At 50.8% G+C, this 21,809-nt stretch overlaps 1 protein-coding gene across 7 annotated transcripts in view; it reads left to right on the top strand.

The window, feature by feature from the left end:
• Nucleotides 1-21,809, top strand: part of CPNE5 (copine 5) — a 103,932-nt gene that overhangs the window by 30,539 nt on the left and 51,584 nt on the right. For 3 of the 7 annotated variants that reach the window (XM_086371428.1, XM_086371426.1, XM_086371425.1), the window contains 6 exons: nt 12,971-13,074; nt 14,497-14,536; nt 14,753-14,829; nt 16,563-16,622; nt 18,669-18,719; nt 19,000-19,063. In XM_086371428.1, coding sequence (XP_086227554.1) covers nt 16,603-16,622; nt 18,669-18,719; nt 19,000-19,063 — 135 coding nt within the window. In that variant the 5' untranslated portion in view covers nt 12,971-13,074; nt 14,497-14,536; nt 14,753-14,829; nt 16,563-16,602. Of the gene's footprint in view, nt 1-12,970; nt 13,075-14,496; nt 14,537-14,752; nt 14,830-16,562; nt 16,623-18,668; nt 18,720-18,999; nt 19,064-19,531; nt 19,628-21,809 lie in introns of those variants that run through there. The other 4 variants (XM_086371427.1, XM_086371430.1, XM_086371429.1 and 1 more) reach the window with 2 other exon arrangements.

The raw sequence follows: 21,809 nt of genomic DNA, 5'->3' as shown, positions 1-21,809 counted from the left end.
CTGGCAGGGGGCCGGATGCTGTGTGCCCTATCCCTCAGCCCGTGCCCTCCTTCTTGATGCCCAGACCTCCGGCCATTCTCCCCAGCCCTGGGTGCCTACCCGGTCCCGTGTTTGCAATGCCAAGCAGATTCCCCTGTCCCATTTCTGTTTGAATCAGATGGCTTTCGGGCCTCTAATTTTAATCCCGGTGAACATTATTCATGAGGGTCCAGGGCTTGGGCCCTGCAGTGAAACTTTTAGAATCCCCTGTTAAGAGACATCAGTAATGTATGAGGATTATAGGGGGACTCCAGCTGGTGAAGGGTGGGCAGCTTGGTGGCAGTCTGTCAGCTCCCACCTCCCTCTGTCCAAGCCAACATAGCCACCGGGGGCCTCGCAGCTGAGGGGAGGTCTCTGAAGCTTCATCTAGCTGTAATTTGTAAAAAGGCAAGAACTGTGTAAAGTAGCGGTCATTAAGGTTGTTCGGGCTTGCAGAGCCACCCACTCATTCCTGAGGCAGGGGCTGGTGGTGAGTGGACACTGTGGGACACAGTGCCTCTGTCACCCCTGGGGGCCCTGGCCCTCTCTTCCGACCTCCTGGAGCTCAGTTTCTTCATCTGTAAAATGGGGATGGTAATAAAGTCATCTCCCCAGGGGTCGGTGGGGGCGTTAAATGAAATCGTGGATGTCTGGAAGTCTTTTGAAGATGAGACGTCATGATGAGCCGATCTGATGAAAGGAAGAAACCTGAGGTGCGGAGTGGACAGGGGGTGTCCACAGGCTTCCAGGACACGAGGGCACTGCTCAGAGCCAGAGCTCCACCTGGCCTGGGCTCCTGTCACCGCCCTTTTCTTGATCAGCTGTGTGACCTCCATCAGAGCACCCCTTTCCCCCTTCCCTGCCGCTCTCTTCTCATTGGTTGAGAGGGTTTGGTTCCTTCTGGCCCTAAAATCTTCAGTTCTAAGTCAGCTTGCTGTGTGTGCCATGTGCTCAGTCTTGTCTGATTCTTTGTGACCCCATAGACTGTAGCCCACCAGGCTCCTCTGTCCATGGAATTTTCCAGGCAAGAATATTGGAGTGGTAGCCATTTCCTCCTCCAGGGGACCTTCCCCACCCAGGGATCAAACCTGCTTCTTCTGTATTGCAGGCAGATTCTTTACCCGCTGAGCCATCGGGTCAAGCTGTTCATCAGTGAATATTTACAGAAATCACAGGAAGGACCAGGACTATGGTGTGTGTGTGTATGTGTGTATATATATGTGTGTGTGTAGGGATTAGAGGTGGGGTAAGAGTTGAGCAGAGGAATCGCTCGGGGGCATTCACCTGTACCACTCAGCCCCACAAGAAGATGGAAGGGACCAGATGGAAGGGACAGTAAGCACTGAAGACGTTCAGGGGTTGCATGCATAATAAGTTGCTTCAGTCGTGTACAACTCCGTGACTCTATCAACTGTAGCCCACCAGGCCCCTCTGTCCATGGGATTCTCCAGGCAAGGATATTGGAGTGGGTTGCCATGCCCTCCTCCAGGAGATCTTCCCGACCCAGGGACTGAACCCGCATCTCTTATATCTTCTGCATTGGCAGGCAGGTTCTCTACCGCTGGAGCCACCTGGAAAGCCAGTTCAGTGGTTGAGCTGGGGCAAAGACTGGATAGGACATAGTCCTAGCCTCATTCACAGTATTAACCTCTTATTGGTAAGTGACTGGACCAACTCCTAACTGACTAGGAGCCAGATTGCCTGGGTTTGAATCCTCTTCGTCCCAGACATTTGCGGTGTGACCTTGGGCAAGTATCTCAATCTCTCTGAACCTTATCTTAGTTTACTTATGTGTAAAATGACGGTGATGATAGTACTGCCTCATAGAGTTATTATGAAGATTGATTACAGGCGGATCCTTTACCACTGAGCCACCAGGGAAGCCCAGTATTATGAACATTAGATGAGTTAATCTGGGGAGAACACTGAGCCCCTGGCGCCTGGTAGGGCTTGGCAACAGTTGATGTCAGTATTGAAACCCACTGGGCGGCAGATGCTCCAGGCAGCCTTCCATACACATTTCTTTCTAGCCTTGTCCAGGAGAAGGAAGGAGGCTCTGTTTTATCGATGGGGAAATGTGCTCTCTGAGGGGTTACCCAGGTGGTCTTACATAGATAAGAAGTAACAGAGCCCTGGCCAGTGTGAAGCTCCTGGGCCACTGGCTTGGCTACCCCTCTATACCTCCCTGGCTACAGCCCCCGGGGCTCCGCATCCAGGGTCATCTGCATGGAGCTGCCTGACAAATTGGGAGACATCCCTGAGCTGCTTGCTGTCACTGCCCCAACAGAGTTGTGAGGGAGAAGAAAGTGACTAGGTTTTAGAAATCTGAAAGCAACAGAGAGAGCCTCTTCCAGGCTGGCTTAGTTCTGCATCTCCAGTGTCTGAGCTGGGGATGAGCGGGCCAGGACTCTCTCCCTCCATAACCACTAGCAGCCTCCTTGTACAAGCTTCCTGCCCTCCCTTTTCTATCAGTGAGCAGAGTGGATTTTCTTTTTTTTTTCTAATATCTCTTTATTTTTGGCAGTCTCGGGTCTTAGCTGCAGTAGGAAGCTTCACTCTGGTTGTTGGTCCTGCAACTTGTGGGATCTTAGTTCCTGACCGGGAATCAGACCCGAATCTCCTGCATTGGAAGGCAGATTCTTAACCACAGGACCACCAGGGAAGTCCCCAGACTGAATTTTCTTCTCTGAAATTTCTTCTCTAGGCCTGGGTGGCTAAGCACATTTTACACATCCTACTGCCTTTTTCTAACGGAGGCCTGGGGGCATTGCTAGGTGTTGAGGGGAGCCCACGGGAAGGGCCGAGCCTGGATCTTAATGGAGCAGCTGGTTTCTAAGAGCAAAAGGCCAGCACCGCATTTTCCCCTCGGCCTCACCCTGTATGTCGAAGATGTTTGGAGAGAAACCACATAAAAGTGGGGCCTCCAGGGGACTCAAGCACAGAGGACCCCTTTAGATGGAGGACCGAGACCTTCTAAGGTGTGGAGGGTGAGTAGGAAATGTTAGTGGTCAGGGCCAGGAGCATCTCAGAGACAGGGCTGAGTTCAGAGACTTGGGAGACATATACTTCCTGGGTGGCTTGGCCACCAGGGTTTGGGATTTATGAAGAACCAGAGCATGGACTTATACATTTACAGAGGATGTTTTATGCCTCGGGCTCTCTTCTAAGTATGTCGTTGTTGTTCAGTTGCCCCGTTGTGTCCGACTCTTTGTGACCCCACGGACTGCAGCACGCCAGGCTTCTCTGTCCCTCACCATCTCCCCAAATTTGCCCAGCTTCATGTCCATTGCATTGGTGATGCCATCCAGCCATCTCATCCTCTGATGCCCTCTTCTCCTTCTGGAGTATATCACATACACTAGATCATTTAATAATGCTCTGACAACCCTATGATGTGTGGATAAATGGTCATTTCCATTTTATGGAAGGGGAAATTGAGGCTCAGAGAGGTGAAGGTGTTGTAGGAGGTGGGACCCCTTTCAGGGCCTGAGAGTGGGCTTTTGTCTAACACTCAGAAATGAATTGTTCCAGAAAACACATGTGCTGACAAAGCAAAAGACTTTATTGGGAAGGGGCGCCCAGGTGGAGAGCAACCGGTTAAGGGAACCCAGGAGAACTACTCTGCCACGGGTTCACAGTCTTAGGTTTTATGGAAAGTGGAAGTGAAAGTCGCTCAGTCGTGTCCAACTCTTTGCAACCCCATGGACTATACAGTCAGTGGAATTCTCCAGGCCAGAATACTAGAGTAGGTAGCCATTCCCTTCTCCGGGGGATCTTCCCAACTCAGGGATTGAACCCAGGTCTCCCACATTGCAGGCAGATTCTTTACCAGCTGAGCCACCAGGGAAGCCCAGGTTTTATGGCGATGGGATTAATTTCTGGGTTCTCTGACCAATCATCTTGCTTGGCCCTTATTTGGTCTGATTCGGGGTCCTTCCGGGTGACATGTGCATGTCTCAGCCAATATTCTGGGAGGACTCCAGCACAAAGGATTCTGGGAGGATGGTAGGACATATTATAGGCTGGTGTCTCCTCACTCTTTGGCCCTTCCTGAATTCTACCGATTAGTTTTTCAACTGTAGCACCATGTTCCTTATCGGGACCTCCTGTTGTGAGGCAGCTCATGCAAGTGGTTATCATTGTGCCTGACCAATGTGATCAATTTTGGTCTGCGGTTCCCTAACAAAGGAATTTGACCAAGTCACACAGTCAGTGAGTAGCTGAGCCAGGATTTGAACTTAGGAAGTCTGGCCTCAGACTGCTGTATTAACTACTTTATTGCCTTCTGTGGGAAACCGTAAGATCTGTCTTCAAAGCTTGAATCAGTGATTTATAAAGCTTTCTGAAGATATGCTTCCCTTTGAGAAATTGATGAAAATCATGGCTTCTCTCCCCAGAAAATGAGTACATGTACAGACATTTGCATTCAATTTCAGGGCATCACAGCCCCCTCAGAGCGGGTTCTAATCTGGCAATTGCCCTTCCCTGCTGGGCTCTCAGGCACCTGTGTGGATGGGGCCAGGATGTCTACTTTCTACAAAGTAAAGGCTGTGATGGGAGCCTTGGTCCCTGAGAGTCCCCACAGAGTCTCACAGGTGGGATGGCTGTGCTGGGACCCTGTATCCCAGAGGGCTGTCACGGACCTTGGATATCTAGGCTGCCTGACAGGAGTCACAGACTTTACTGGTGATAGGAATGTTACAGTGTCTGAGAAGAATGGGGTGGAGGTGGGGACTGTTCTTGGTTTATGGTCTGTTAAAGATGGAAATTGTATGAGTGTGTGAATGTGTTTGTGAAAGAGAAAATATATCAGCCAGGGGCCCAGCAGGAAGGAGAATTCTAGTCAACTGGTTTCACTGAAGAGATTTAATGGATTTCTTTCAAAGGTGTGGGTGAGGTTGAGGACACCCACAAGGGACGGTGCCACACTCCGGGCCTGGCAAAGACAGGGAGCTGTTCCCACCCAGGCTTGAAGGGGCAGCGGGAGGAGACAGTGTTGCTGTGTGAGAGTGGGAGGTGAGTGAGGTCAGCGGGGAAGCAGCCCCTCCCAGAACCATGGTGCTGAGACTAGGCGGGAACCGGAAGTAATAGCCCAACCTCTCTCTCCTCCCATCTGCCAGTGCCTCCCGCCGTGTGTGTATCGACTCTTTGTGACCCCATGGACGGCAGCCTCCCCCCAGGCTCTGTCCATGGGATTTTCCCAGCAAGAATACTGGAGTGGGTTGCCATTGCCTACACCAGGGGATCTTCCCAACCCAGGGATCAAACCAGAGTCTCCGGTATCTCCTGCATTGGCAGGCGGATTCTTTACCACTGAGCCACCCTCTGGCCAAACCCAAATGGAACCCCCAGGGCAAGGGAACTGGATGATGGAGTTTGGTGGGAAACAGTCTCCTGGAGTGTAGGGCAGGACCGAGAAGGAGCTGGGCAGGCCAGGGCGGTAGCACTCCTCTCTTTAGCAAGAGAACAAGCCTCCAAAGCAGTCTAGGCCTAACCGCCAGCCCAGTGCCGCCTGCAGGTTGGGACACCCCTGTCTTGATTCAGGCCTGCCTTGTAGCTGGATGTGGGAAGAGAAGACCTTGCTTGACCGTCCTAGGTTCTCCATCCCAGCCCTGCACTGGCCCTTGTCCCAGGACAGTGTGGCGGTGCAGCTCCCCACCTGCCCCCATAAATCTCCACTTCTCTGTGTAGCACAACCCCTGAGAGCCACTTAATTTGGTCCTCAGAGAAGTTCCAAGTCTGCCTCCCCACTTTGAGGGCCTCACTGGAACTTATGATATGTAATTAATGCTGCTTAATTGATATTCTTGGGGCTTAGTCATAGGGGTTTTAGGGCCCCTTGGGAGCATCTTTTGTGACGCATCAGGAGCTTTTCCCACTGGGTTTGGTTGCCAGGACAAGAAGTAAGCTTTTCAGAGGGTAAACACCCTGAATTTCCAGGCTTTTTTCCCATTTGTGCTTTCTCTTTCTTCCCTCTGGGAGGCTGTCCCTGTCAGTGGGGTCACAGTCCCCTCACCACCCAATCATTCAGCCCCTTCCCCTGTTTCATACCCCAGCCTGCTCAGTCCTGCACTTGCCACCTACCCAACAATTCTCTAGGGTTCTCTGCATTAGAATCACTTGGTAAAACAAAGCAGATTTCGGGCTTCCCTGCAGCTTTGTTAATCAGAGAGTTCCTGAGGCCCCCAGTGTTCGGTGGTCTGTTCCCCAGACTATAAGCAGTGTCAGGCCCCCTCCCATCCTTAGAGACCAAGTATGGACAAAAGGCTTCAGCGGCTCAGGTCCTTCCTGGGAGCTGGCAGACTTGGCTCCGGATTCTGGGTGGTGAGGGGTTAACCTACTCCCCCCTCCCCCCTCCCCCCCATCCCGCCCCCCAGCAGAGCCAAATCTCCAGCCTCTGTGTGCTTTCTTCCCACTGCTAGTTCCCTAGCACTTCATCTCTCCAAGTCCCTTAGGCTTGAAAGTGCTCTAATTCTATGTAGAATGAAATACAGCCAAATTGATTACAAAAAAACCCCCAAAACTATCAGTTCATCTGTGTTCTGACCATCATGAATAGAAGTGTAAATTGGGTCTGACAGAGACCCGGTGGCTCCTTGGATTTTTTAAATCCAAGTTTTCACGTTTTTTTCATTGTTAGTAACCCAAGTAATGAAGGCTATAAAACATCTTTAGTAAGTCCCTGGGTTGAAGATTCCATACGCAGTAGTTTGTAATATGCATATGTTAATTACTCCGGGTCCCGGTAATTCATCACCGCCCAGCCAGGCTCGCTTGCCCCCTTTCCTGCTCTAGGAGATACTGGGTGCCCTTGGAGTCCCCCTCCCTGTCCTGTTTCCAGGGGAACTCCATTTTCTTCTCTGGCAGAGATCAATCTCTAGGGAATTCCCCTCTATTGAAGCCTCGAGTGCCGTTTTAAAAGCAGCGCTGTCATCTTCCCTAATGGGTGTTTTCCTTGGAGTCTCTGCCAGGAGTGGAAGGAGGAGGCAGGCTGCACAAAGGCATGCTTGCTCTTTCTGGGCTGGGATTTTTATATAAAATCCTGCCGGAGGGATTTTTTTTTTTTTAATGTGTTTGAGAGAGGAAGGCAGTGTATTGAGGAGGAGGTAGGTCCCTTTCTTAAATGAGGATTCTCTGGAACCTGGGTGTTTTCCTGGAATAGTCTACATTTTAGAAAGCTATTAGGAGAAATTTTGTTTGCATCTGAAGACAAGAGGTATTAAAAATTAGCAAAGGCAGGAGAGGAAAATTCGGGAACTCTTTTGGAACCAGGGTTATAGGTTATAAGATTGTTACGGAATTTGGTGGGTGGGGCAGGAACCCAGTCTTAATTCAACTCAACGCCCTCCCCAGTGACTGGCACACAGGGAAGTTTCTATAAATGCTTGCGAAGTAAACCTCATATTTACTTGGCTTTCATAATGCTTGAGGACTCTTGGCAGTTAGATGAAGGAAAAAACATAAGGAGCTTTGGAGTTAGACATACTTAGGTTTAGACCCAGCTCTGCCTAGCTCTGTGACCTTGGGCAAGTCACTTACCTCTGATTTTCAGTTTGCTCACTTGAAAAATCCCTGGAGAAGGAAATGGCAACCCACTCCAGTGTTCTTGCCTGGAAAATCCCATGGACAGAGGAGACGGGTGGGCTACAGTCCATGGGGTCACAAAGAGTTGGACAGGACTGAATGACTGAGCACACACTTGCAAAATGGGTAACAACTCACAGAGTTTTTGTGAGAATTGGATGAGATGAATTCAGTCACTCAGTCGTGTCCGACTCTGCGACCACATGCTCTGCAGCACGCCAGGCTTCCCATCTTCGGGAGTTTGCTCAAATTCATGTCCATTAAGTTGGTGATGCCACCCAACCATCTCATCCTCTGACGTCCCCTTCTCCTGCCTTCAATCTTCCCCAGCATCAGGGTCTTTTCCAGTGAGTCAGTTCTTCGCATCAGGTGCCCAGACTTTTGGAGTTTCAGCTTCAGCATCAGTCCTTCCAATGAATATTCAGAACTGATTTCCTTTAGGATGGACTGGTTGGATCTCCTTGCAGTCCAAGGGACTCTCAAGAGTCTTCTCCAACACCACAGTGCAAAAGCATCAATTCTTCGGTGCTCAGCTTTCTTTATAGTCCAACTCTCACATCCATACATGACTACTGGAAAAACTATAGCTTTGACTAGAAGGACCTTTGTTGGCAGAGTAATGTCTCTGCTTTCTAATATGCTATGTAGGTTGGTCATAGCTTTTCTTCCAAGGAGCAAGCATCTTTTAATTTCATGGCTGCAGTCACCATCTGCAGAGATTTTGGAGCCCCCAAAAATAAAGTCTCTCAATGTTTCCATTGTTTCCCCAACTATTAGCCACGAAATGATGGGACTGGATGCCATGATCTTAGTTTTCTGAATGTTGAGTTTTAAGCCAGCTTTTTCACTCTCCTCTTTCACTTTCATCGAGAGGCTTATTAGTTCTTCTTCACTTCCTTCTGTAAGGGTGGTGTCATCTGCATGTCTGAGGTTATTGATATTTCTCCCTGCAATCTTGATTCAGCTTGTGCTTCATCCAGCCCAGCATTGCACATGATGTACTCTGCATAGAAGTTAAATAAGCAGGATGACAATATAAAGCCTTGACGTATTTCTTTCCTGATTTGGATCCAGTCTGTTGTTCCATGTCTGGTTCTAACTGTTGCTTCTTGACCTGCATGCAGATTTCTCAGGAGGCAGGTAAAGTAGTCTGGTATTCCTATCTTTTGAAGAATTTTCCACAGTTTGTTTTGATTCACATAGTCAAAGGCTTTGGAGTAGTCAATAAAGCAGAAGTAGATGTTTTTCTGGAACTCTCTTGCGTTTTTGATGATCCAACGGATGTTGGCAATTTGATCTCTGGTTCCTCTTTCTTTTCTAAATCCAGCTTGAACATCTGGAAATTCACTGTTCATGTACTGTTGCAGCCTGGCTTGGAGAATTTTGAGTATTACTTTGGTAGCATGTGAGATGAATGCAATTGTGAGGTAATTTGAACATTCTTTGGCATTGCCTTTCTTTAGGATTGGAATGAAAACTGACCTTTTCCAGTACTGTGGCCACTGCTGAGTTTTCCAAATTTGCTGGCATATTGAGTGCAGCACTTTCACAGCATCATCTTTTAGGATTTGAAATAACTCAACTATAAAGATCCACTTAATCTACTGACTATTCAATAAGGGGCTCAATAAATGTTAGTTTTCTTCCTTCATCCTGCATGCATGCTAAGTTGCTTCAATCCTGTCCGTGCGGACTGTGGCCCTCCAGGCTCCTCTGTCCATGGGATTCTCCAGACAAGAATACTGGAGTGGGTTTCCATGCCCTCCTCCAGGGGATCTTCCCCACCCAGGGACTGAACCTTCGTCTCTTATGTCTCCTGCATTGTCAGGCAGGTACTTTACCACTAGTGCCACCTGGGAAGACCCTGTGTTCCTACTGAGAATCTGCTATTTTTAACACCATCTGCACCTTAAACTTATGTAGGGAACTTTTGAAAAATACAGTTGTTCAGACCCCACCCATTGAGACTTGGATTTAATTGGCCTGTGGTAGGGCTTGAGTATGGGTTTTGTTTTTTTTTGTTTTTTTTTTGACCCTGCCTCAAGCCTTCTGGGATTTTTAGTTCCCCTGCCAGGGATCAAACCCTCACCCTTGGCAGTGAAAGGGCAGAGTCCTAACCACTGGACTACCAGGGAATTCCAAGCATGGGTTATTTTGAAAAATCTCTTGTTAAAGGATACATTTTTTAAAGATAAAATAATGATTCCCACAGAAATATAAATTGAACACATAGCAAAATTTTATTCAACTTATTCATTAATGAGGGAACCAGTAAGATGTTATTACTGGTTCAAATCCAACAACGCGAGCACATACACAATCACGAATGCTGAGATGAATGTACAAATAGATGCAAATCCACTGGGTAATAATCAAATAATCAATTGCATCCCACTGAGGGAAATTTATTTGCATTTCTGTGGATAAGAATCATTTGCATTACGTTATGCCTTCTGTAATTTACAGAGTTGTAAAAAAGCTCAGAGGTAATGAAAGATGCAGAGCTCTATGAAATCAGATACCTGGACTGGTATGTGAAACAGGACACCCAGGGATCTGCTTTTTGGTACGTTTCAATGACTTCCATGCTTCCCCAGCCAGAGGAGTGCACCCTGCCTTAGACCTTTGCATGTAATTCTGTGATGACTGTTCTCACACTCTCTTGTAGTTATTATTTGAGTCTGAGCTGTCTCACCTACGACAGAGGAGTCCTGAAATATAGGATTCATATTCTATTTATCTTTGTAGCCCAGGACCCACCACGCTGCCTGGCCTACTTTATAAGTGCTTGAAAACTGTTGAATTCATCATTGAATTGAATTGGATAACTCAAAGAAACAAGCAGAACAAGTAGTGTTCTTATTTATTTATTTTTGGCTGCTCTGGGTCTTTGTTCCTGTGCTCAGGCTTTCTCTAACAGCAGCGAACAGGCTTCTCATTATGATGTCTTCTCTTGTGGCACATGGGCTCTAAAATATAGGCTCAGTAGCCATGGTACCCAGACCAAGAATCGAACCCGTGTCCCCTGCATTGGCAGATAGATTCTTTTTGATTTTATTTTAAACCTTTATTAAACTCTTTATTGGGTTATAACCACTTAACAATGCTGTGATAGTTTCAGGTGAATCACGAAGCAGCTCAGCCATACGTATACATGTATCCATTCTCCCCCAAACTCCCCTCCCATTCAGGTTGGGTAGGCTGATTTTCAACCACTGGGCCACCAGGGTAGTCCCAGAACAAGTAGTGTTATATTCCATCTTCTGATGAGGAAGCTGAGGCCTTGAAAGTCTCTGATCTTGTCACATAATCAGCTTGTGATAAAGTTGGAACTCAAACCCTCTCATCCATTTCCTCCTTCTATCTTACTTCATTCAACAATGAGTAGCTACTCTGCACCAGTCACTGGGAGCAGTGGGCTTCTGCTGTCCTTGCTCTCAGAACCTTACATGTAGGGCAACATGCTTAGAGAACATGAGCCAGAATGCCTGAAGTCAGCAATTATTAGCCTTATGACTCTAGACAAATTACTTGGCTTTTCGGTGCTTTCATTTTCTCATCCATAAAATAGGGAAGCCTACCATAAAAGGATTAATTAAGGGAATATGGTGCAAAGTGTTTACAGCAGCTGCTGGTGCTATAATCATCTGTGAAAGATGAGGAAAACGTGGATCCTCCCATTGCTTGAGAAGCTCTATCTATTGGGATGAAAAGAGTAGATCACGGTTAGGGCGTGTGGTGAGTGCAGTCATAGGGATATGAGGCGAACTGCGGGAGTTGGAGAGCTGGACTTCTGGGGAGCTGAGTCCTTAAGCATTAGCATGGGAAACCACATGGGGTTTCCCACGTGGCTCAGTGGTAAAGAATCCGCCTGCCAATGCAGGAGACAAAGGAGATTCGTGTTCAATCTCTGGGTCGGGGAGATCCCCTGGAAGAGGAAATGGCAACTCACTCCAGTGTTCTTGCCTGGAAAATTCCATGGACAGAGAAGCCTGGCGGGCTACAGTCCATGGGATCGCAAAGAGCCAGACAAGACTGATAGACTAACACACTTTAGCCACTTAAACAACAGGGTCATGAATCTGGGTTCAGCTTTGTGGAATCCTTTGCCTCAAGGTCTCTCACAAGGCTTCCGTCAAGGCGTTGGCCAGGACCTCAGTCCTTTCAAGGCTGGGCTGGGGCAGGATCCCACTTCTAAGTTCCTTCAGTGGTTTTTGGTAGGATTCAGATTCTCAGGGGTGGGTTGGCTGATAGCCACCGTGGTTCCTTGCCACATGGGCCTCTGCATAGGTCAGCTCACACCATGGCATCTGGCTTCATCACAGTGAGCAGGAGAGAGGGAAGGTGCCCAAGACAAAGCCATAGTCTTTTTCGGCCGTGCTGTGTCTTTGGTGTGATCCTTTGTTATGGGAGCTCCTCTGGTTGTGCATCACAGGCTTAGTTTCCCGCTAGCATGTGGGATCTTAGTTCCCCTACTAGGCATCAAACCTATGTCCCCTGCATAGAAGGCAGAATCCTAACCACTGGACCATCAGGGAAGCCCCGCCATAGTCATTTATAACATAACCTCAGAAGTGACTTGTGTTCTAGTCCAATCTTCATTAGAAGCGAGCCATTAACTCCAGTCCACGTTCAAGGGGAGAGGATTACACAAGGGCATGAACACCAGGAGAAGGGATCTTCAGAGATCTCACAGCCCCTGTCTCTGCCTTGCCTTTACCATCAGGGCATCAAATCAGTACGCCTAAATCGAAATGAGTCCAAGAAGGAAGGTAGTCATAGAGGTAGCACAAGTTCAGTGTGCTCACAGAGAGGTGTCTGGTTGGAGGAATCAGGACGGTTGCCTGGAGGAGGCAGCATTAACAATGGACCTTGGAAGAGTGGAGGACACGCCACTGGCCGAGAAGGGGAGGCCAGGTGAAGGACACAGCATAGGCAAAGGCAGGGAGGTGGGCAAGTGAGGGGCCTGCTCAGATGTCCAGATATCAAAACCATCTCACTTGGGAATTCCCTGGCCATCCAGTGGTTAGGACTCTGTGATTTCATTGCTAAAGATCCCAGTTTGATCCCTGATTGGGGAACTAAGATCCCACAAGCCAAAAAAAAGCCAACAAAAAAAACACTCTCTCACTTGAGTGGAACCTATGTAAAGAAAATGAGAGTAAGGGGATGGCAGTGGAGATTAGAACCAAAGGTAGATGGCTTCCACTGTGAGATGAGGGAGCTCTCTCCTTGACGAGGGGATGAGGGTGGGGTCAGGGGCTGGAAGAGGTGTGGTTTCCATTACTACTGGGTTCAGGACTGGGGAGTCTCTGAGTCCAGTCCCTCCAGCCTGGCTGCAAGACCCACGCCCCTTCTCCTCTTGCAGTTTGGACGCACTGAAGTCATCGACAACACACTCAATCCCGACTTCGTGCGCAAGTTCATCGTGGATTACTTCTTCGAGGAGAAGCAGAACCTCCGTTTTGACCTGTAAGTAGAAGATGGTGCTGAGGTTGGAGCTGGGGAGGGAACCACGGTTGGGAGGTGGGGCTCCAGGACTTCTTGTTGGGGCAGCAGTTTCCTCACTCGGGAAGGTAAGAGATCTGTCATATCAGAGGAAGCCCAGGGTTGACCTGGGAGAAAAGGGACTATTAGCTGAAGTCCAGCCCCACCCACATCAGGAGATGGAAGAGAGGTGGGGAGAGGGAACAAAGGCACCCCCCCATTTGTCTAGTGTGGAAGGGCACTGGGCAAGCTACCTGATTCTGGGGCGGGTGGTTGAGGAAGATCTTGGGGGCAACTCCAGCTCTGCCTCCAGGGAGCCCAAGTCCCCAGTGAACTCTTCCTCTGTCAAAGCTGGTTCTGGGGGCAGGTCCCCTCCAGTTTCCCCTCCTGCCGAGGTTACCTGGCTGATCAGACTCAAAGCATCTATGTGTTCATCACATGGATGCAGAGTGCCCCTCTCCTGAGGTTAAAGGTGACAGGGGGGTTTCAGTCTGGTGAGTAGGTGGAGGAGTGTTTTGTTGTTTTGTTCGGGGTATAGGGTGGTTAGAAAGGACTGTGCCCCCAGAGAATTGTGGATGGAATGGGGAACAGGGGTTGGCAAAGAGGGAGCGAAGGGAAAAAAATGCAGTAAAAGGAGACAAAAGTGGAGGGAGGAATAGGAGGACTCAAGGCCCAGGGCAGTCAATGCAACCGATTGCTGGGAAGTCAGCTTCCCAGGTGGCACTAGTAGTAAAGAACCTGCCTGCTGATGCAGGAGACACAAGAGACACAGGTTCAATCCCTGGATCGGGAGGATCCTCTGGAAGAGGGCACGGCACCCCATTCTAGTATTCTTGCCCGGAGAATCCCATGGACAGAGGAGCCTGGCAGGCTACAGTCCATGGAGTTGCAAAGAGTCCGATACTACTGAGTGACTAACACATACACAACTTACATCTGGGCTTCCCTGGTGGCTCAGTGGTAAAGAATCCACCTGCCAATGCAGGAGATGTGGGTTCGATCCCTGGGTTGGGAAGATCCCCTGGAGAAGGAAATGCCAACCCACTCCAGTATTCTTGCCTGGAAAATCCCATGGACAGAGGAACCTGGAGGACTGCAGTTCATGGGGTTGCAAAGAGTTGGACATGACTTATTGGCTAAACAACAACATAACTTATATATAGTGAAGTGCTCAAACCCAATCCCATGATGCATTTTGATATCCATTTATCACCCAGATCAAAAGACACACCAGGTCTAGCACCTTAGAAGGCTACCATATTTGTCTCCTTGCTATTACTCCCAGAAATGTCCACTGTGTTAGTGCCTGGTTTGGGGAGAGCATGGGTTCTGGCTCAGCTCAAGAAGCCAGACAGTTCAGGGCAGGCTGCCCCAGCTGCCTTCACCATCTCTCTGTGTTCCCTGCAGGTATGATGTTGACTCCAAGAGTCCTGATTTATCCAAACATGTGAGTTCTGCCAGCACCTGCCCAGCAATTCTGAAAATCTCCTAAATGCCAAACTCTGAGTTGGCCTTGGGCTTCACTATGACACAGAGTGTGTGTCTGATGCTACATCCTGTCATTTCACAGCCCTCGTATATCCAGGTGTGGGGTGATGGGGGAGGCAGGACGACTGTGAGCCTAGTGGGTGACAGTGGTCTTTTTTGCACCCTGGATGTGCAGGATTTCCTGGGCCAGGCCTTCTGCACCCTTGGAGAGATTGTGGGGTCCCCTGGGAGCCGCCTGGAGAAGTCCCTCACGTAAGTATACAGGGAAGTGGAGGCTGTCTGGGTTGCTTCCTCAGTGATGGTCCAACTTGCTGTTCATCCTTGCTGAGGGCTAGCTCAGGGGAGGGGCAAGCCGTCAGCCGGTCATCATGGGCAGTCAGAAGTATGGAGACTGAAAGGGCCTTGCAGGACGTTTAACCCAATTATCTTGGAGGGACCTCGGCTCACTTATTAGAGCCCCACATTCCTTAGAATGGCCGGAGACCTTATGTAGTCCACTCCCACCCCACCCCATCATTATATAGGGGAAGAAACTGAAGCCCAGAGAGGGAAGTGATTTGCCCAAGGCCACATAGCTAGGAAGTAGAAGAGCTAGGATTTGAACCTAGGGATCTGCTCACATAGAGTAGCCTTCAGATTGTTCGGATGGCGAAGCCCTCCCCACCCCACCCTGCCCCTGCATCATAGGGTTTTCAGTGCTTTAGGGGGAAACTATTACACTGAACAGGCTCTGCCATGAAGAGTCCCAAGGCTTCTCACAGTGGAGCCTGGGGGTGGCTTAAGGGACCAGCCAGGGTTGCCCACGCAGTGGGGTGACCTCTCTTGTCCCTGTTTCTCAGGAACCCCCAGGAGCAGGGCCCAGGCAAGAGAGGCCTGCAAACTGGGACATTTGTCCAGGTCACAGGGTAGGGTGGGCAGAAAAGCACCGCCCCCCCCCGCCCCGGCTTCTGCCAATTTCACACTGGACGCTGTCCCCTCATCATGATCAGTAACTGCAGAATGTGTTATTGGGGGGCGGGGGCTGTTCTCTTTCCCAGGCCCTGTCTCTGACCCCCAACAACTATGTGGAAACTTCAGAGCCCCCAGAAAGTCCTCCTTGTCCCCCAAAAGGTGTCATCCTCTGGCTTCACGGAATATAGTGATAAATAGCTATCATTTCTTGAGAATAGGGAGTAATCCCATGTTTGAGGGCTCTGAAGCTTATAGAATTTGGGTCCCAGGAGTCAGTGTATGTCTGTCCCTCTCAGCTCCCAACTGCCTGGGTCAAAAGCACCTGAGTTATTTGGGTCTGTTTCCTGTGCTGCCCCCTGGCCCTCCAGGGGTGCAGGGGCACACCTTCCGGGGGGTGGAGAAAGACTGGATTGGGGAGGAGCCAGTGGGAGGAGCTTTAAAGGTCAAACAGGATCTAAAATGTGGAGACGCAGGGTGCTGGTGAAGGAGGGGGCCTACTCCCCCACTGAAGCTTCCACATGGCCAAGTTTAGTTGTTTCCCTGGCTAGACCTATGAATGGCTTCCTTCCAATGGGTGTCTGTTCTGGGCCAGACAGTGTTTCGTCTCTGTGACCTCACGAGGTCAATCTCCCCATTTCACAGCCTGCACACTGAGGCTCAGAGAGGTCACGCAGAGGTTCTCAAACTGAAGCAGGCACCAGCATCCCCTGGAGGGCTGGTTTCATAGACTGCTGGGCTCCAACCCCAGGTCCAGGCAAGGGCCCGAGAATTTCCATGTGTAACACGTCCCCAGGGGAGGTGATGCTGCTTGTCCAGGAAACACACCCCAAGAACCTCTGAGGTGAAGTTGCCCAGGGCTTCACCTTGTTAGGTTTGGGAAGAATACCTCTCCTTCCCCTGGCCTGTGGCTCTTGGACCTATTCTGATGTTTGATCCAGAACAGAAACCTGTCTCCAAGAGTTTTGGTGATGCCGAGAGCTCTGGCCTCTCAGGACGGGGATACTCAGCTCACGACATGCTCTTTCTCTCCACAGAATAGGAGCGTTCAGCCTGAATTCCAGGACAGGCAAGCCCATGCCAGCTGTGTCCAACGGGTAGGCCATCAGACACCTCTGGCCCTGGAGTCCTCAGACATTCAGCCAGCTCTGCAGAAGAGGGCCTTGGGGTCCTGGTCCCGTCCCTGCTCCCACCACTGTGCCTTCTTCAGTCCTGCTCAGGGGCACAGAGAGGGTCCTGGGTCCCTCCTACAGGACCCAGGCGCTTGGGGCCACTCTGCAGCTGGCCCTCCCCCAACCCAGGCTAGAGCTCTGGCATCCCCAACCCCAGAGGTCAGAGGACTTTGGGGTGCAGGGTGGGGCTTAGAGGTAGGGGCCGTTTCTGGGCATCAGCAGGGACTGGGCCCTCCTCCTTCCTGTGCTCTCCCAGGCCCGGTTTCTTCGCCCTCCCGCCTCTCAGCCTTGTCCTCCCTTGTCTTTATCTCCCTCTTCTCCAGTGCTTCCACTGCTGGACGTCAGCCTCCTCACAGAGTAGATTCTGCTGAACCCTCACTTTCCGCATTTCCTTACCAGCTGTGGTGGGCTAGCCACGTTCCCCCAGCCCCAACCCTGACCATCTGCTTTTGGCTGGCCTCATGCAAATATGGCCACAGAGACCCTCCCACTCCTTCCCTTTCCTCTCCTGGTTGGCAAGAGGGTCCACACCTGGCAGGGGCTAGGGGGACCAGGGTAGGGAGCATCTGCTTGGGGGACCCACCTGGAGGGGCCACTGGCCTTTGCTGAGGGCCTCTAGAAGCTGGGGTCTCAGTAGCTGGATTGTCCATCCGACTAGCAGGATGTAGGAAAGGGGCCTTCAGGGGACCCAGGGATGTCCGCAGCCCAGGAACGGTATGGATGCTAATTTACAAGAAGAGTAGAAAAGCAGCAATTGGAGAGAGAGCAGGAGTCAGAGAGAGAAACAGAAAGGGAGCGCGAGTGGGAAGGGAGGGAGAGAGAGAAAGGCCAGGCAGGTGGGAGCTGACTGGGGCTGGAGAGCGTGGAAGGAAAGATCGGAAATAGACGAGGGGCTCAGAGGCAAGGAGAGGAGCAGATGGAGAAACATTGGACAGAGGAGGCTGGTGTGAGCATTCTATCTCCCTGGTCAAACAAATCAATCTTTACCAGCAGGCAGGGCTGGCTGGGGGTGGAAGGGCTTTGGGTTACTCAGCTGGCTGCCCAAGTCTAGGGGGACAAGCTGGCCACCTGGCTGGGGCAGGGGACACTCCAGCTGCAGCCCTGCTCTGGCCACCTCATCTGGAGGGATCTGAGCTATCTCATCAGCCCCCTGCAGAGGGCCAGCTCCCCTGCTTCCTCTGTTTGAGACTCTCTCCCTTCAAGAGCTGGCACTGGAGAGAGCTCCATCAGTGGTTCTCCTAAATGTGATCCGCAGCCAGCATGTTGTGGCCCTGAGGCTGGCTCGAGTGTGGGCTGCATTTCATCAGCTTTGCAGAGTGGTAAAGGGAGCCAGGCAGGGAGAGAAATGGTGCTCTTGAGGCCTCCTCCGCGTCAGGCACGGTGTGTGTGCATATTATTTTGTAAAATGGATGCTACAGTCACACCCATTTTATGGGCTAGGAAACTGAGACTCAGAGAGGTGCAGTAATGAGCCCAAAGTCACACAGCTACTGGACGGCTGCCATTTTCTTCTCCCTCCCAGGGGCTGGAAGGGACCTCCCCCTACCCTGGGGTTAGTCCTAAACATCAGAGTGTGATGGGCTAGTACCTGGGCGGGGTGGGGTCCCTCCTGACCAAAGGAAGAGGTCGTGGTAAAACCCCACCCTGGGAACTTGCTCCCCTAGAGAGGATTCTCTGGGGGAGGGGGGCCAACTTCACGTCCTGGTCGCCCACCTCACAGAGGAGCCTCAGGGTTGGCTGAGATCTCTCTCCCCCAGAGAGACCCCAGCCAAGAAGTTGCAGGGGAGGGAGCCATGGGAGACGGCCTGGCAAGCTGCCACCCAGAGTACACCCATCCTCCTGTTTCACTGCCTCTTACTGCTCTCCGTCCTCCAATGGATCAGAGTGGCTCAGAGCTGGGATGTTCCGGGACTCTGGGGATCAGCTGGGTGCAGGGTGGGGTGGCTAGCCCACGAGGTCTTTTGCCCACAGAAGTGGTCTCTGGACGGAAAGTTTGAGAACCACTGGTCTGGAAGCCTCCGGGTGAGTCTGGATGCTTTTCTAGGACTTTCAATGCAGACAGTACCCTTCTTGGTGGGCTCTTGGGGAGCAGGGGGTGGGGCAACTCTAGGCCTGGGGGCCTGGCCCAGGAAGCAGCGCCCTAGATCACAGGAGACTCTGTCTTCTTAGGGGCTTCAGAGCAGATCTGCTGGATGGTGGTGGGGAGGTGAGGGGAGGCTGAAGAGGGCTGATTCAGGGAGAGCTCAGGCTTGTGGCTCTGTCTTTGTCCGACTTTCCATTCTCTCATCTTCTCCTCTCTCAGCGGTGTCCCAGGGAAGAAATGTGGCACCATCATCCTGTCCGCTGAGGAGCTCAGCAACTGCAGGGTGAGTGGCAGAGGGACTGTAGGACAAGACCTGGGGTGGGGGGGGGATGGAGGGCAGGCTGGCCTCCCTGGGACCCTGGGACCGCAGGGTGTCCTTGGAGGCAATGGGGGAAGGCAGGGCTCTTCAGTCTACCTTGGCTGTCGTAGAAGTCCACAGCTTTGGAGCTGGAAGATGTCTCCCCTTTTTAGAGCTGAGCTGACTGAGGCACAGGGAGAGGAAAAAGCTCGCCCACGGTCAGCCGCTGAGCTGGGCTGGGAGCCCTGGTCCACTCCCCGTCACGGCCACGCTCACTTGTCCTTGAGCCAAGACTGCCTTGGCACCAACACTGGCAGCGGAGAGGCCTTTTCAGTCTGGGAGGCTGGGCGCTTAGCATTTAGTTGTCATTTTTCCCTTTTAGCTCTGGAGTAGGGTGATGCCCCTACATGGGGCTGAGGGGGTGAGAGCATGTGGTTGGTGTGTGTGTGTGTGTGTGCGCGCGCGCGCGTGTATGTTGGGAAGCCAGAGTCTGCAGTCCTACGCAGCCCTTGGTTTTGCTTCTTCTGTGGGACTGCAGAGAAGCAGGAGGTAGGGACAACTGGGGGGGAGCTGGGGGGTAGCCAGGGTCTTTAATAACGAGGCTGTAGTGTCTCAAACTCTGCATTCAGGGGCTTCCAGTTGGGGAATAAGACACAGAATTGATATTCTTTGGGAAGTACAGCAATGGCTGCTGCTGCTGCTGCTGCTGCTAAGTCGCTTCAGTCGTGATCTGCTCAAACACAGTTGCTCTATCTGCTTTCTCTGCTTGTCTGTTTACCTCTGTGGGTCTGGTGGACCTTGACCCCGGGACTAAACCTCCCCCACATGTACACCAACAGAGGGTGGGGCGTGCAGTAGGTGATCACAGAGGCTCTTCTGTGAATCTTTAATTGAATGAACAGGAAGCCCAAACCAAATGTTTAGGGGATGTGGGTATAACCTGTATATGCTGGCGATCTGGACACTATTGGAGTCCCTACAAGGGAGAGAGTCAGTTCAGTCACTCAGGTGTGTCCGACTCTTTGTGACCCCATGGACTGCAGCATGCCAGGGTTCCCTGTCCGTCACCAATTCCCGGAGCCTGCTCAAACTCATGTCTGTAGAGTTGGTGATGCCATTGAACCATCTCATCCTCTGTCATCTCCTTCTCCTCCTGCCTTCAATCTTTCCCAGCCTCAGGGGCTTTTCCAATGAGTCAGTCCTTTGCATCAGGTGGCCAGAGTATTAGAGTTTCTCAGAGAGAACAAGGGCAAGAACCCAGCCGATATGTAGACTAGAGCTTCTATTCAAGCTTCCTGAGCCTCAGTTTCTCCGCCTGTATGCTGGAGCTTGCTGTGAGGATTAAAGGATGTGAAGGTGACCGTGCCCGAGGGGCTCTCCTCCTAGTGGGTGTCTGGGGAAGACCGAATCTGAATTCCCTGAAACCTAAATTCAGTTTGCCCTCAGCTTCTAACTCAGTCGGTGGCTTCCTCCCTGGTTTATAATTAGACAAAGTAATACAAACGAAAGTGCTTTGGAAATTCTAAAGCTCTAGATGGTGCTGGGTGCTGCTATTGGTCTCGTTTTCTGGGATTGGTAAACAGTGTGTGTTTAGGCTCTCCTCCTCCTCCCCCACTCTGCCCTCCTCCCCCTGCATCCACGGATGGCAGCAGCTTCTTTGATTTAAGCAGTTTCAGAGCAAGTGGGGGTGGGGGGCTCCCTCCCTTCCTCTTGAGATTGTCAGCTCCTTTTCTTTGGGGGCATCTTTGGCTGAGTTCTGTCTTTCCCTAGAATACTTGCAAGGAAAAAGAGACTAATTCCCAGCATCTGGCTGAATTAAAATAATTACATCTGATCGGCTTTGCTTCTGTCATCCCAGCATTCAGTAGGAGGATCAAAGGAAGAGGGTGGAGTCTGAGAGATGGTTTTTCACCAGAGCTGGGCTTCCTGCTCAAATGAATATATTCTGCTGGAGCAGACAAACCCTCCTTTCATCCATGGGGATGGTGTGGGCAGTCAGGGACCAGAGAAGGATTAGAGTTGACTCCAGAGGGTCATCAGCATACTTTGATGGGTTATAGAAAAACCCTTCTCATGGAGAATTTAAATACCAAGAAAGTTCCAACAATCAGAATTTGACCCCAGATATTATTCAGTGATACTTGATGTTGACAAGGCTGAGCTTAATCTCCTGAAAGGCCTCTGAATTACCAAAGAATTCATTATGGTCAGCAGTAAAACAGTGATTATTGCATGTAATACTGACCAATATTTGCATAGTCCTCACAGTTGACAGACTCTCGTGTTGACACTATTTGATCATTCACCATGGGACTCAGGGGGCTTCCCTGGTGGCTCAGACAGTAAAGAATCTGCCTGCAATGCAGGAGACAGGGGTTCTATCCCTGAGTCCGGACAATCCCCTGGAGAAAGGCATGGCAACCCGCTTCAGTAGTCTTGCCTGGAAAATCCCATGGACAAAGGAGCCTGGTGGGCTACAGTCCAAGGGATCACAACTGAACAACTAACACTTTCACCTTCGTGGGACTCAGGGCCGTGTAGGTGTGAGTGACCCAGTGTCCAGATGCAGAGAAGTTGGAGTGGCCTGCTTAAGACTGCAGCATTCTAACCCAAGCCTGTGGTCTGGGAGTGTTTCCCTCATCCAGTGAAGTTCTGAACCTTCATGGCACATGCAACAGCTATGGGCTTTGTCAGGCCAGTAGCTGTTAGTAGGCCTGATGAGTGGCTGGAC

Source organism: Bos grunniens, chromosome 23 (assembly GCF_055505025.1).
Source record: "Bos grunniens cultivar Pamir isolate PY7600 chromosome 23, Bosgru_T2T1.0, whole genome shotgun sequence".
NCBI lineage: Eukaryota > Metazoa > Chordata > Mammalia > Artiodactyla > Bovidae > Bos > Bos grunniens.
Note: the sequence above shows the minus strand (reverse complement) of the source record. Positions and strands in the feature narration are given on the sequence as shown.